General features: G+C 37.0%; 1 protein-coding gene across 4 annotated transcripts in view; it reads left to right on the top strand.

Moving 5' to 3' along the window:
• The window catches only part of LOC124554685 (rho GTPase-activating protein 190), a 278,320-nt gene that overhangs the window by 257,221 nt on the left and 5,076 nt on the right, over nt 1-16,023 (top strand). For all 4 annotated transcript variants that reach the window (XM_047128306.1, XM_047128305.1, XM_047128304.1 and 1 more), the window contains one exon: nt 5,629-5,760. In XM_047128306.1, the coding sequence (XP_046984262.1) occupies nt 5,629-5,760 (132 nt within the window). The remainder of the gene's footprint in view (nt 1-5,628; nt 5,761-16,023) is intronic.

Raw genomic sequence — 16,023 nt, 5'->3', positions numbered from 1 at the left:
TAATGTTCTTCCTGGCAGTTTCCACTTCAAGATGTACTGGTGTCCACTATCCTTAGGACATGCTCTAGCCAGGCTATTCTTTTACTTTTAATTAGCCTTACAGTAACAGCTCCTTGATTGAGATGGTCCAACTCGTAATTGGTCCTTGCTATCGGAATACGGTCATTATCCCAGATTCCTCCACCGGCCGTAGTGGCCGTGCGGTTCTAGGTGCTACAGTCTGGAGCCGAGTGACCGCTACTGTCGCAGGTTCGAATCCTGCCTCGGGCATGGATGTGTGTGATGTCCTTAGGTTGGTTAGGTTTAATTAGTTCTAAGTTCTAGGCAACTGATGACCTCAGAAGTTAAGTCACATAGTGCTTAGAGCCATTTGAATCATTTTAGAGCCAGATTCCTCCATAAATTTTCTGTAGTAGGCTTCTTAAAATATTCTCAATTGTTGTTCATCAGTGCTGGTCAGTATCCATACTTTACATTCATATGTAGCCACTGGCCTAATCACAGCCATATAGTCATTTTGAGCTGTTGATTTACCATCTTGGGCATCATTAGCTGTATAAATGTATGATAACACATATGGCCACCTAAAAGCAGGCTTTTATTTCAGTGACATGAAAATTATATAACTAACTAAATATTAGCTGCTAGTTATTCAAAATCCTCTCTGTGCTCAAAATTAAAATCTGCTGCTGATCAGTAATCCATGTTATTGTCCCCTGTTCTGTGTAGCTTCATATAATTAGTTTCTGATACATTAATTTCGAGTCCTGTATGCTTTGCAGCTTCTTTCAGATCTACCACTACTATCTCCAATGATGTCCTTCATCTGCTAATAATTGCAACATAATCAGCATATGCAGCAAACTGTGTGGTCTTTATCTATGTGCCCAGATATCTGCAGTTTTTGTAGAATCACTTCTAAGGTCAGATTGGAAAACATTGTGTAAGAGCATCAGCTATTGGTTGTTATGCCAGGCTGTTTTATATATTCTATCTTTTTTTCACTATTTAGACTATCAAAAGCCTACTTGAAGTCCACGTAGATATTGTTGACTTCTATGTTACATTCATATGCTTTGTCTCAGTAGGAAAATATGGTCCATAGTTGATCTATTAGGCCTAAAGCCTCACTGATAACTGCCCAATATGTCTTTCACATATGGGTCTAGTCTGTTATATAGGATTCTGGGTAAAAATCTTATATGCCACATTCAACAGAGTATCCCCCTGTAATTGTTGCCTTCCTTATATATGACTGAATTACACCCTTCGTCCATTCTTCTGGAATTCTTTCTTGATTCCAGATAACCAGATAAGTTTATGTATCCATCTGTATAAAGTAATGCCTCCTCTCTTTAGCAGCTCAGCAATTATTCCATCAGTTCCTGGAGATTTGTGAGTTTTTGACAGTTCACCACCCTTTATACTTGTGCAAGAGTAGGCTCTTCTATTTTTGGTTCTTCTGTGTTCTATAATATCTGTTGCTCCCCATCAGTGCACTCATCCTCCAACATTTCTTTAAAATATTCTGTCCATCATTTCCCCTTTCCTGTCTGCAAATGTCCATATTTGTACTTGCAGCCTATTATTTAGGTTTTTACCCTCATGAACCTTCTTTTAACTTCTTGTAAAACTTTCTACTCTCATTCCTGTTTAATGCTCTTTAATATCCTCTGTCTTCCTTTTTAAGGCTTCTCTTTTCTTTCTTCTGCACATCGTGGCTGTTTCTATGGTCCTTTCATTATACATAACCTAGATATTTTATTGGAGACATTTTAATCTTGCTTTTTTCTTCTGTTGCACCACGCGTCTACATTCACCATAATATGACTCCTCATTTCTAGGTTGGGTAGAGTTCCCTGTTACGTCCTTTACCACAGTTCAGAATTATCCTAGTTTTCCCTTTATATGCCATATCAATCCTTTGCTTCATTTTTGTAGCCACATGTTAGTGGACTGAGTCTGACTTTGCTTCCAAAATCATGCATACATTTTCAGTGCCGTTTGCCCATGTTTTGGATACCAACATATGCTCAATTTGATTTGTATCATATATTTGTGGAATTTTCCAGGTCCCTTTGTAAACATTTTTTCTTGGGATCATGCTTACTGCTTTGAGAGCATTGGCAGCCATGAACTGGGCAGTTCTTAGCCCATGCGGCAGTTAATGATTCAGACTTTTTGTACATTAACCAAGATTCTAGAAGGAGAAAGTATTTGTTCCCACAGAACAAAAGAAAAGTGTGATGCATGAAAAATTTAACCTTTTAATCTCTAATTTCCCCAGACTTTGATTAGTCTACCTCATGATTGTCTATCTAAAACATTGATCTTTTCACATGTAGTCCAAAATTTCCTGTTGATTTCTGAAGACAGACATATAGTGTGGGTAACACTGAACAATCGATTCTGATTACAGAGGGCGGATGTGGAGTGCACATTTGTCTCTGTACGTTTTTCCGTTTTTAGTGAAAGCATACGTTCCTTTTTTCGGAACTGGACTGATCTACATTGTAAACAAAAAATTCACTAAAACTAGTGATCTTATGCTTTGCATTTCAATCACTTCAGTTTCTGATCTGTTTCACAAAATTTTTATTATTATTTTTCTTGATGCAGTGTTATGTAGTTTTTTAAAGCAACTTATCCAAATTTGAGAGGCGGTAAATTAATGTAAACCTATATACTTAGCAATAGCTAAAGCCCAGTCTCTCAAAATACTATCACTGACACTAAATGACCTTTTGTCTGGCATCAGAAAAAAAGCTCAAAAAACAGTATGCTCAAAATCATTGTACTATCCATTTGAGTGGTACTTCATTTTGGAGCTTTGTCTTTCCTTCTATGTAATTAACATTCCAAATGGACAAAGTGAAATTTCTTTTGAGTGGTACTCACACACAGGTGTTCTGGACACTTTTGTTTAACCAACATACCACCGCTGTTTCTTTGTCTGATAAGGTAATTCTAGTTTGTGGTGTTTATTTGGAGGTAACTGATAATAAAATGTTGCACTATCACTTAAAGATCTTCATAAGTAGAAATTCTTTTAGCTTCTTCACTGTTGGTGGATTTATAGTCTACAGTATGGTACCAAGTGTTTCAGTTGTTTCTAATCTCATATGTGCACTATTTAAATGTTTGTGTAAAAATTAACTATTTCAAACATCACTTAATGTCAATGCATGTTTTCTGTCAGTGGCTTCAGTTGGTATCTGTTGTGTGTCTCCATAGCCAGCAGCAGAACATTCACAGGGTTCCCTATCACCTGTGAGGTGAGATTGGATGTACAGAGTATTTTTTTTAAATGCCAACTAGAGTCAAAAAGATGTATTTCCAAACAGTTACCAAAAATTAAAAGAAGATCCTGAGGGAAAAAATGATATTTGCTACCCCTTTTAACAAAACCTGGAATTGGAATTCTCTTCAGATGGTTGTGCATTCCATGTTATACACACGACACTTGCCGTAAAAACAGCCAACCGGATCCAGGGGTATCTGTCTCTTATTTTTTATTAGGATACTTCCTGATGGTGTCTGCAGCTGAAATTTAGTATCTTGATTTTAGTGGATGGTAACATGTGGCTAAAACATCATCATAGGTTCAATACAACAATTCTGACTATTTCCTTGTGGGGGGAAAGCACATCCTAGATTTGATACATAATGTTCTCTGCACCTATCAGAATATAAACAATCATTATGGTCTCAACACCCCTGCCACCTCACCGTCCTTCTCTCTAATCCCATGGAAGTATGTAACATCCATGTATCTTTGTTATTACTGTTTAGCACATGTTGCTTCATTAAATCAGCTTAAACATGCTGTAGCATACCAGGTTATGCACATTGGTAGTGTTGCCGTATATAACAGTTACAGTGTGTGCTGTGTCTTGACATGACAACAGGTGATGTGGTGCAATGGTTGATGCACTGGATTCGTATATGGGAAGACGAGGGTTCAAACCCACATCTGGCCACCCAGATTTAGGTTTTCCGTGATTTCTCTAAATTGCTCCCAGCAAAATACCAAGATGGTTCCTTTGAAAAAAGGGCATGGTTGACTTCCTTTCCTATCCTTTCATAATCCAGGCTTGTGCTCTATCTCTAATGACATTGCTGTCGATTGGCAGTTAAACTGTAATCTTCCTTACGTGCATGTCTTGATCTACTGTATGAATCACATTTGTTCAATTTTGAGTCGGTATGCCCCTTTTAAAAGTAACAATTTATGAAGTAACAAATTTCTCCTAGTTGTAGAGTAATTATGTTGTTTTGAGTATGTTTCCTAGTTGGGTTTCCTTTCCTCCCATTACTTCTTGTTATTTGGTCACTTAGAAACAGTACAAAAAGTGAAGTTCACTTCAGTATTTTATCAAATAAATGTTGTATTATTTGTGCCTGCTTCTTTGTTCTTATTTTCTTCATACTAACATTAGTGTTAAATCTAAACTGAACTATTTTCCATATTGTGAAATATAATTTGATTTTGATTAATGTTGACATAAAAGTTTGTAAATCTGCTAGAATGTATGTTAATGTGAAAGTACTTGATAATACTTAAGAATTATGGCGATTATGAAAGTCAGTTTCCTTTACCTGCACAATTGAATTGTTTTATCGAAGGTGAAAAATTTGAATTCTGTGTCTAATTAATCATGACATTATTCAGGAGGTAAAATGGATAAAAACTTAGAAGTAAATATAGGAATTTGAGCAATGCTACAGATGTTTATCATCTAGCAGCCAGGTTCTGTAACCCATTGTCTCTCATATTTGACCCAGAATACTTCCTGAGATACTATAAAGGCCATGTTTAGCATTTATCTGCCTCGTATTTTAAGGAAAGGAGAACAATGGTACTCTTTAGTGAATCGATAGTGCCATGTTCCATAGACCAGTATGGCTGCCTGATCCAAGGGACTATTGGATCAATCTGCATGTTTAATCTCAGCTACTTTAAACATACATCATAATTAACTGCCCCAAACTCTCACCTATTAGAAAGTAAACACTTCTGTCCCAGAAGGGTTTTTGCTTGGCACCCCTTAACTCACGACGTAAAAGCTAAATGTTAATGCATTGTTGTGTCTGATGTAAGGATAGGAATTTATTGATATCAGTATCCTGCAGTTAATACTACTTGTTGTTTAATTTAAAACATTGATGCTATTCTCCATGCTGATGTTATTGTGTCACAAGTTTAATGATCAGCATTGGAATTCAAATTCCCATTCATTCATTTTGTTGTGCCCTGTACCTGTGTGTGTGTGTGTGTGTGTGTGTTGCACACTTGTGTTTGTTTATTTAGTTTTTTTTTTGTTGGTCTGTTCGCTCTGAGGAAACGTATTGTTCAAAAGTTAAATGACATTCTCAGTTTTGTTTATGTGCCTGTCGACTGCTCAACGAGTGGCAACCTTTACTCTTTCTATTATTTTTAGTTCACGTAAGACTTCACAGATGTTCATAAAGTTGTGAAAATTCTGCAAGGAAATTTATTGTGATTTATTGGTCTAAGAAAAAACAGATGTATTATTGGAGTTAACTATAACACTAGTGACGTTGTTTGTCTATCCGTTGTAGTTGCTGTGTTATTACATAACTTATGGGTAATGCAATCAATTGCAGATCCTAATTTTGATATCCGTGAGCTTGACATTCCTGTGAATGCTGTTGCTACTGCACTGAAGGATTTCTTCTCGAAGCGATTGCCACCACTTTTGACACAAGATATGCTAGCTGAGCTTGAAGATATCTCTGGTAAATCCATAACACTTTTACTATGAGCCACTAATGTAGAAATAGTCTGTGGTCCTATTATTGAAGTTAGTATTTCATAACAGCACAGTTTAGTGAGTACAGTTTTTATATTAGTACTAATGCAAATGGATAGTAAAACTATTTTAAATTGCAGGTATGAAATATTTAGTTGAACTGTGTAAAGCAGATGACAGTTAACAGAATGTGTTGGAACTTCTAAAGTGCTTTCTATAGCAACTGGAAAAATAAAGTTAACCTGTGTTTTGTATAAAACAGTTTAGTTACAGCTTGTACATTTTTTTGCTGTAGTAGAATTCCATAGAATCCTTTTTCATTTCAGTACCCCCATTGTCACCTTATTTCTCTTTCCTATCCTTTCAGCAATCTGTCATATTTCTAGAAAGTAAAACTTACCTTTATGACAAAAAGTTAAATTTAAATATGTCTATTTTTGTCTCCCCTCCTCTCTCACAACAAGTTTGATGGCATTTAAATGTTGTGTAAAAATGTGTAATTAAAATGTACTGATCACAGTTCAATGATTGTGACAAATTTTTTTCCTGGTAATCTGTTGCTTGGTTTTGTTCTACATATATGCTTTTCACACATGATTAACTGTTCAGTTAATGGAACCATGCCATTTATTTTGGACAAATTTTTGGGTTTTAGATTGTCCTCTGATACTTACCTTGTGTTCCACCTTTCATTGTAGATAATATCTATAATAACTTTTTTATAAGTTTACCAAGATACGCTGCTGTTTACTGCATGAGAAAGTTATGATAATAAAGGTGAATGTGTTAAGACTGTGTGAATATAAAAAATAGTGTTTCATTGTGATGTATATTCCACATTAAATTATTGGTGCCCCTGTAATTGGGCTAGATGAGTTAGTTCTCAAGTACATGAAATTGTCTGGTGTTAGTTAATAGTCAGTTTAAAAACTTAGAAATTATTCTTTGCATTATACTGCTACAAGTCACATTTATATTTAAAAAGAAATTAGACAGAAGTTTTAAAATCAAAACCACTGAAGGGATCATAATGTCGTTGTCTGCAGTAGAAGATGTGGTCTCTATAAGAGTGCTGAGGCTCCAAGCTCCTCACTAGAGGGACATGGGCGCACACTCATGTGACAACAGAGGAAGCACATGCATGTGTTGACTGTTCACTGCACTCAGCAGTGCCGAAACAGAGAAGCGAAGGCCGTAAAAGAAGAGAAAGGGTTATAATACATTTCCTTACAATGCAGGGGGTGCGGGAAATGGAAATTAATCAAAGAATGGCACAAGTATATCGAGAGCACTGAATGTTGGTTGCAAATTTTGATGCTCAATCCAGCCTCTCAGGCAGTGTTGCCACTGTAACTCGCCAGTCTTCAATAGTGAGGGCATCCACCCGCTGGACAATGATATTCGTGATATGGTATGGCATTCCAGATCGTGCATCATTGGCCAACAATATCTGTCCCTTGAATTGTACATACCATGTCTTGACATGTGCAACAGACACTTGTGCTACTGTTTAATGAATTTTCATTCCATGCACTCCATCCAGTGCTGATAAATGCATTGCACCCCATTGTGCTTCTTTTGAAGCCTCGCTTTCCCTGTTTTCAGCACTACTGAGTGCAGTGGACAGCTGATGCATGCACATGCTCACTCTGTTGTCACGTGTGTGTGCACCCCTGTCCCTCTAGCAGTGAGTTAGGGGCATCAGTGCTCTTATAGGGACCACACCTTTTTCCATGAGAAACAGCATTACGATCCCTTCAGCGGTTTTCATTTTACAGACGGCAGATCATTTCTTTTTCATTGACCCTAATACATAGGTTCTCTTTAAGTTAGTATAATGGTACACATTTCTAGCATGTTTTGCTCATCTTCAAGCATGTATACATACAGATATATGTGTTATTTAATGATGAAATATCTTAATTAATCTAAATAAACACAGAAATACTATAGCTACATTTGTGCACTGTTATGCTGATGGAGTGGCTGGTGGAGGTGGGGTGGGGGCAAAGTAGATGTCCAATGGTATCTGGTGTTGTTATTAATTTGGTCTTGTGCTCAGTGACATATCTTGTTGTCTGTTTAATTGGCAAACAAAGGGATTACTATAGAGTTAAATGTGCCCTCAGGAGACAAATGACAACCTAACTGTTAGTGTCACACCTCGCACCTAATGAAAGAATATAAGAATACGAGCGTATGGAATATCAGACCAACAGTGTGACTGGATTGAAGAGTTTATAGCAAACAGAACACCACATGTCATTCTGAATGGAGAGAAGTCTACAAACTTAAAGAAACTTTCAGCATGCCCCAGGGATGTGATACAGGAACATTACTTTTCACAATATATGTAAATGACCTAGTAGATAAAGTCAGAAGTTCCATGAGGCTTTTCACAGATGATTCTGTTGTATACAGAGAAGTCACGACACTAGAAAACTGTAGCGAAATGCAGGAAGACCTGCAGAGGATCGACACTTGGTGTAAAGAGTGGCAATTGACTCGTGGGTGCAGGGTCATCATCTGTTGAATTAAAGTGCATAACAACATATTGGGAAACAAAATCGATACTCTCACTAAGGAAGTGGTGGCCTCAGGTATAGAAGACTATTAACACATTCGAGCTGAGGATCTCTTACCAATGTACAGGAAGAGGATATGAAATGAGTAACACAAAGAATGGCAAGATTCCAAGAATGGCAAGATTCCCAGACAACTAAAGGAAAATGCTATCCGCAGATGACATCAGTACTGCTACCCAGGCCTGGGTACCATTGACTGACGTGTTCACACAAATTTTCGGTTACCATGTTGTGGTTGCAGTTCAACCATGGTCAGTTTGCGTAGTATATTGCATAAGCACAGTACCATTTCCACTTTGTGACATGAAGAAGTGGAAGACATATACTTTTAGGATGCATCAACTGATGGTACTTTACATCAAAGCTGCTGATGTTTGAATAAGAAATACCAGTTACCAACATTGATACCAACGTTGTTATCAACCTTGCAGTGTATAAAGAATTTTACTCCTTTCTAATGGAAGTGAAAAGAGAGAGATGAACTAACTAGTGGGAACTAAATAACTGAGTATGTTATTTCAAGTTGTTTTATGTTAACATCATTTGTATTTTGATTTATCAATCTCTACCTGTTGTATGTAATTATGAGGTACTTAAGTAGGTGGCTGAGTGGGAATACTCAAAGGCTAGTAAAAGAGGAACAGTATGTGAAGTATGCAGTTACAAAATGTTAATGGTAATTGATTATATTAACTGGCATTATGCTATTAATACCTTACCATTTACCTACTTATCTACCACCTATCTACATCTACATCCATACTCTGCAAGCCACCTGACGATTTGTGGCGGAGGGTACCTTGAGTACCTCTATCTGTTCTCCCTTCTATTCCAGTCTCGTATTGTTCGTGGAAAGAAGGATTGTCGGTATGCTTCTGTGTGGGCTCTAATCTCTCTGATTTTATCCTCGTGGTCTCTTCGCGAAATATACGTAGGAGGGAGCAATATACTGCTTGACTCCTCGGTGAAGGTATGTTTTCAAAACTTCAACAAAAGCCCGTACCGAGCTATTGAGCGTCTCTCCTGCAGAGTCTTACACTGGAGTTTATCAATCATCTCCGTAACACTTTCGCGATTACTAAATGATCCTGTAACGAAGCACGCTGCTCTCCGTTGGATCTCTATCTCTTCTATCAACCCTATCTGGTACGGATCCCACACCGGTGAGCGGTATTCAAACAGTGGGCAAACAAGTGTACTGTAACCTACTTCCTTTGTTTTCGGATTGCATTTCCTTAGGATTCTTCCAATGAATCTCAGTCTGGCATCTGCTTTGCCGACAATCAACTTTATATGATCATTCCATTTTAAATCACTCCTAATGCCTACTCCCAGATAATTTATGGAATTAACTGCTTCCAGTTGCTGACCTGCTATACTGTAGCTAAATGATAAGGGATCTTTCTTTCTATGTATTCGCAGCACATTACACTTGTCTACATTGAGATTCAATTCCCATTCCCTGAACCATGCGTCAGTTCGCTGCAGATCCTCCTGCATTTCAGTACAATTTTCCATTGTTACAACCTCTCGATATACCGCAGCATCATCTGCAAAAAGCCTCAGTGAACTTCCGATGTTATCCACAAGGTCATTTATGTATATTGTGAATAGCAATGGTCCTACGACACTCCCCTGTGGCACACCTGAAATCACTCTTACTACGGAAGACTTCTCTCCATTGAGAATGACATGCTGCATTCTGTTATCTAGGAACTCTTCAATCCAATCACACAATTGGTCTGATAGTCCATATGCTCTTACTTTGTTCATTAAATGACTACCTGGGAACCCGTGTCTTATTATTATTATTATTATATAAACTGCTGGGTGTCATTTCTCATTAAAATCCAAAATATGTTTCAGAATAGAACTCTTTAAATTCAATACTTGTTATTCAGAGTTCTTTCAGTTTATGTATTCCTCGCAGTAGTTTAGATCATCATTTTACTGTATTTTGTTACTAATATAGATGTTCTATAACAAAACTTTAATGCTCATTTTCTCTTTAATCACCGTTATGTGAATTATGCATGCAGTAACTTTTTCCATGAGCAAGTAGTTTTTACTCATATTGCTCCATTGAAACTCAGAAAATTATATAAAATTAAATATGCCTTCCTGTAATACAATTTCTCAAGCTCTAAAAGTGTTTAATTAGGCCATGAACTGTGTATTACTTGAATTTTATACCAGTGTGCCACTCCCTCAATTTTATGGAGAGAAAGTAGCCCCAGATCCATTTGGTTACGCATGTTCGCAAGCTAGTTTTACGATTTCAACTGTGGCAGTAGCAGACATTTGCATATCCTATAAGAAAAAGTTTTCTTTGACAGATGGGGTAAATTACCATTATTATCTGATTATGTTTTCCCAGTAAAGAAGTGCAATCTGGAATGTGGTTGTTTTTTCTTTTCCTTATGTTCAGTAAACACAATTTCATGGTGTAATGGAGAAAAAATACTGCTGCCATGGATTTTACAGATGCTGGAACAGTTTTCAACACCTGTGGAGCACTTTAGCAAATGTAAATCCTCAGATTGTGTTGTAATTCTGAGATTGGGAGTAATGTTGTCACATTTTTACAAGCATGACACAGTGTTTCAAATATTTACTTGACTCCTGCCTGAACATATCCAAACACAGACTAGAAATGACCATGCAATTTTACTTTTTGTTTACTGTGAACAGCCACAACACCAATCTTGCTGTCAGCTTCTCCATACCTAAATTATCATAGAAAATATTAAATACTTACAACTTGCTTATTAGTTGTTTACAATAAAGATGTGTGACTTGGTGTCTCAGTTTATAAGTTTTACACTACAAATACAGTAGTCTAGAGTTCAGTACCCAGTTGGTACTAAATTTTTTGTATCAATTATCATTTCTTCATACCTGGTCATGACAGGTGTATGTGAGAAATGCTAAGTTGCATCTTGGTTTGGAGTCCATGTTAGCACTGTAATGGCCAGTCCAGCCTTTGGGGTAAGGACAGCTTCATTTACCTAGTTGGAATTTATTCAGCAGGAATCTACACTACCCCATGGATATTTTATTATTATTATTATTATTATCCCCCCCTCCCAAATATCTTAATACGTGATCTCCTGTGGATGCTGTAAACCCCATTCACCACTTGTGTTCAAATGATAAAATTATATAAACTGCTTGCAGATTGTGCCATGCCCCAGGACAGGGTCTCTGCAAAATTTTACAGCATTTCTCTCTTTGATTAATTTCCATACAAAAAGCAGTAGTTCATTGGTGCTTACCAACAAAGAAATCTACCACTATTTTTGACACTTCAAATGTCAAAATTTTACTAGTAAATTGCCGTATCATTCATAGTAAAATCTCTGAATCTATCTCCCTCCAGGAAAGCTGTCAAATCAGATCATACTTGGAACCAAGAGCTGGATGAAACACAATGTAGAAAGCTCCAATATATTTAATGTGAAATGGAGCATATATATAGAAAAGACAGTTTAGACACCATAAAAAGTGAAGTGTTTGTTGCAATTGACAAAAATATTGTGTCTATCAAGGCTGAAATTGCGTCTGACTGTGCAGTTACCAGTACATGAGTAACCGTCGTTGGTGATCTCAAGTTAATCATTGGTAACTTTTACCAGCCACTTGATTCTGCTGTAGCAGTTGTAGAATCATTTAAAGAAAGTTTAGTGCAGAGGACTTCCATCATGCAGTATTAGTTTTAGGTGACTTTAACCTACCGAGTATAGACTGGAACGTCTGTGGATTCATTGCAAGTGGTACAGACAGACAGCCTTGTGAAGTAATTCTGAACACATTTTCAGAAAACTGTCTTGAGCAGATAATTTGATAACCCACACGCAGTGGAAAGATCTTAGACTTATAGTTGCAAACAGTCCTGACCTCACTGACAATATCAATATAGAGCCAAGGATTAGTGCTCATGATGATGTTATAATAAGGAAGCTTGCTGAAGTTAATAAATCCATCAAGAAGGCTAGGAGAGTTTTTATGCTGGGAAGATCAGATAAGATGTAACATCCTACTTAGAAAATGAATTGGCATCATTTAAATTGTAGCTTAAAATCAAAATGCCTTTTGCATGCTGCACATTAAGTATATTTTTATTTATTATTTTTTTCATTTAACTTCCGCACTCGGACACATTTTGCCTTATTCACAAGGTATCTTCAGTGTTTGTCAGACCAACATCTATTACATTATTTGTAAGCTAAGCAGCTTTTTCTCATGTGGCAAATGGATTGAAAGCTTGCACTTTCCTTGTTGTCCCTGTTTTCGAAATATAGCACTGTAACTGCCATTTTCCATGTCTAATTTAGTTCCAATATAAAGGGCATAGAGGAATTACGGGCAAAGTTTAAACTAATTGTAAATCATGCTCGAAAAGTGTGCCAAGCAAGTGGATTAAATGGAAAAGATCCACCATGGTTTAACACGAAAATTTAAAAAATACTGAAGAAACAGAGGTTGTTGCCTCTTGCTTCAAAAAGAATGCTGGAATGTCAAACAAAGGTTAATAAAAATTTGTGCTTCTATAAAAAGATCAATGCATGAAGCTAGAAGTTCTTCCACTGTCATAGATTAGCAAAAGATCTTGATGAGAACCTGAGAACATTCTGTTCCTGTGTAAAATCACTAAGTGGGTTGAAGGATTCTATTCAGTCATTCATTGAGCAGCAGTCTCGTGTGGCAGTAAAAGGCAACTGAAGGAATGCTGAAATTTTAAATTTTGTGTTAAAAAAATAATTCACATGTGAGAATCACAGAGGTCATCTTTTGACCATCACACAGACTCCTGAATGGAAGCCATAGGTATAGATAGGCATGCCTGACATTGAGAAGCAGCTGAAAGACTTGAAACCAAATAAGTCACCAGATCTGGATGGTATCCCTATTTGATTGTACAGAGTATTCTTCAGTGCTGGCTCATTACTTAACTGGCTTTTATTGCAAATTTCCCACCCAGTACAAAGTCCCAACCAACAGGAAAAAACTCCTTTATATTAGAATAGTAAAAGAATGGAGCCATAAAATTACAGACCAATGTCTTTAACATTAGTTTGTTGCAGAATTCTTGAGCATATTCTTAAGTTTGAATATAATAAACTCCCTTTAGACAGAAAAGCTTGTGTCTGCAAGTCATTACAGTTTTAGAAACCATCACTCATGGTGTAATTCAACTTACCCTTTTCTCGTTGAATATCCTGCATACCATGGAAGAAGGGTAATGGGCAGAGTCAATATTCCTAGATTTCCAGAAAGCATTTGACATGGTGCCCCACTGCAGAATGTTAACAAAAGTCCGAGCATATGGAATAGGATCCCAGATATGTGAGTGGCTCAAAGACTTCTCAAGTAATAAAATGCAGTATGTTGTCCTCAATAGCAAATGTTCATCAGAGACAAGGGTATCATCACGAGTGCCCCAGCAAGGTATGATAGGACCACGCTTGTCATCTACAGGGTGAACCAGAACTCCACTGAAAAACTTTCAAAGGTGATATAGTATGGACCAAAACAAGAAAAAAAATTCTAGTAAACATGAGCTCTAAAATGCATACCTTAAGAACTATGAACATATGTTCAGCAGAAGAGATGTGTTTCATAGCAGTGAAGGTGAACAAGTGCTCCTAGCTCTTAAGGTAAGAATTTTAAAGGCCATGTTTACTAGATTTTTTTTTCTGCTTTTGGTCTGTACTGCCATTTCTGAAAGTCTGTCATTGGAGTTCTGGTTCAACTGGTATATATGTAAATGATCAGACAGATAGGGTGAGCAGCAGACTGCAAATTTTTTTGACTGTGCTGTAGTGTAGGGGAGAGTGTTGTTGTCAAGCGACTAGTGGCGGATACAGGATAATGTAGAAATAATTTCTGTTTAGTATGATGAATGGCAGTTTGTTCTAAATGTAGAAAATACAGGGTCATGCAGATGAGTAGGAGCATAATCATGTAACGTTCAAATACAGTATTAGTGGTGTGCTGCTTAACACAGGCACATCAATTAAATATCTAGGCCTAATGTTGCAAAGTGATATGAAATGGAATAAGCACATGAGGTAGTTAGTTGGGGAGGTGAGTGGTCAGATTTCGTTTATTGGGAGAATTCTAGGAAATGTAGTTCATCTATAAAGGAGGCTACACATAGAACACTTGTGAGACCCATTCTTGAGTACTGCACAGGTGCTTGGAATCCTCACCAGGAAGACATTGAAGCAGTTCAGAGGCATGCTGCTGCATTTGTTCCTGGAAGGTTTGACGAACATTCCATGAACACAAATGGGAATCCCTGGAGGGAATATGATGTTCTTTCCATGAAACAGTATTGAAAAAAATTAGTGAATCAGCATTTGTGCATTTGTGCCTGACTGCAATATGATTGTAGTGCCGCCAACGTACATTTCACATATAGACGGCAAAGACAAGGTCAAAGAAATTAGTGTTCATTGGAGACATATAGTTGTCTTTCCCTCTCCCCATTTTGAGTTGAACAGAAAAGGAAATAATTAGTGGTGCAAGATACTCTACATCATACATTGAATGGTGACTTGTGTCGTATTATATAGATGTAGATGACGCATTATACGAAGTCCTGGTGCACAGATCAAATGAATTTTCTAGATGTACAGGGTGTCCCTCCTAAGAGTCCTCAGGCACATTTTCTCTGGTGTTTTGATAGATATTTGCAAATTTGTTTGTGCAATGTGTAGCTGGCATCAACCTAGATCTCATCTTTCATGTGACACCCAATGTCAACAGAAAGCAGAATTTTTTACCGTGCCCATTCGACAGAGCATGTTTCAGATTGATCTAGTGTGCTGATCATTTTACCTTTCGGGAGGAACACCTGGTATATGCAAAAATGTTGTCCAAATTCAGAAGGCAGACAGAACAACCTGGTTCACACTGAATCTCACAAGTTACAAAAATATATTCTAGCCATGGGCCACACGCACTTTCCAAACCTCCAACCAAAGTTAAGGAACAGCACCTATTCAGTCATAAACAGTTGTCATAAGCCAACACCTGTGTCAGATTAAATAATTCTCAATTTGAAATTAGACTAGAAGCAAATTGCAGACATGATACACTAAGAACAAATAATTTAGTTGTCACTGTTGTAGCTTCAATATTCCAATTTTTTTCCATTTCACATAAAAAACTGTCTAAAATAATTCTGATAAATAACTATTTTATTGTCTTTCTCTGTTTATGATTTGAACTCAAACAGAGCTTGATGGTACAGGTGCAAAACAATAGACATGTAATTGAAAGAGCCAGATTGAGATTCACATGTAACACTTCTCAAACTGAAAGTTAGTTCAGACTTGACAAGCATCAAACTAAAACTTACTTACAGTCATAATCATCATCATCATCATTTAACTTATACGGTCTTGACAAAGTTATATTATGTTGAAAGAAAGCAGAAGATATTAGAATTTCTAACTAGGCATCAGAAGTCCTCTGCACTTTACAGGTGACTAGTATCTCCTGCCTTTGAGTACTAGTTCTCCTGACAACCTGCTTACCATTAGTTTCTGCTGTGCTTTGTAATTTAACATTCAGTCTGTCAGACGCTAACAGATTTTTTGTGCAGATGGAGTACGAAGTTCTGGGTGTCTTTGTGTGGGATTTCTGTAGTTTCTAGA

Source organism: Schistocerca americana, chromosome X, assembly GCF_021461395.2.
Source record: "Schistocerca americana isolate TAMUIC-IGC-003095 chromosome X, iqSchAmer2.1, whole genome shotgun sequence".
NCBI lineage: Eukaryota > Metazoa > Arthropoda > Insecta > Orthoptera > Acrididae > Schistocerca > Schistocerca americana.
The sequence above is the reverse complement of the archived record's forward strand: the minus strand, read 5'-3'. Positions and strand labels throughout refer to the sequence as shown.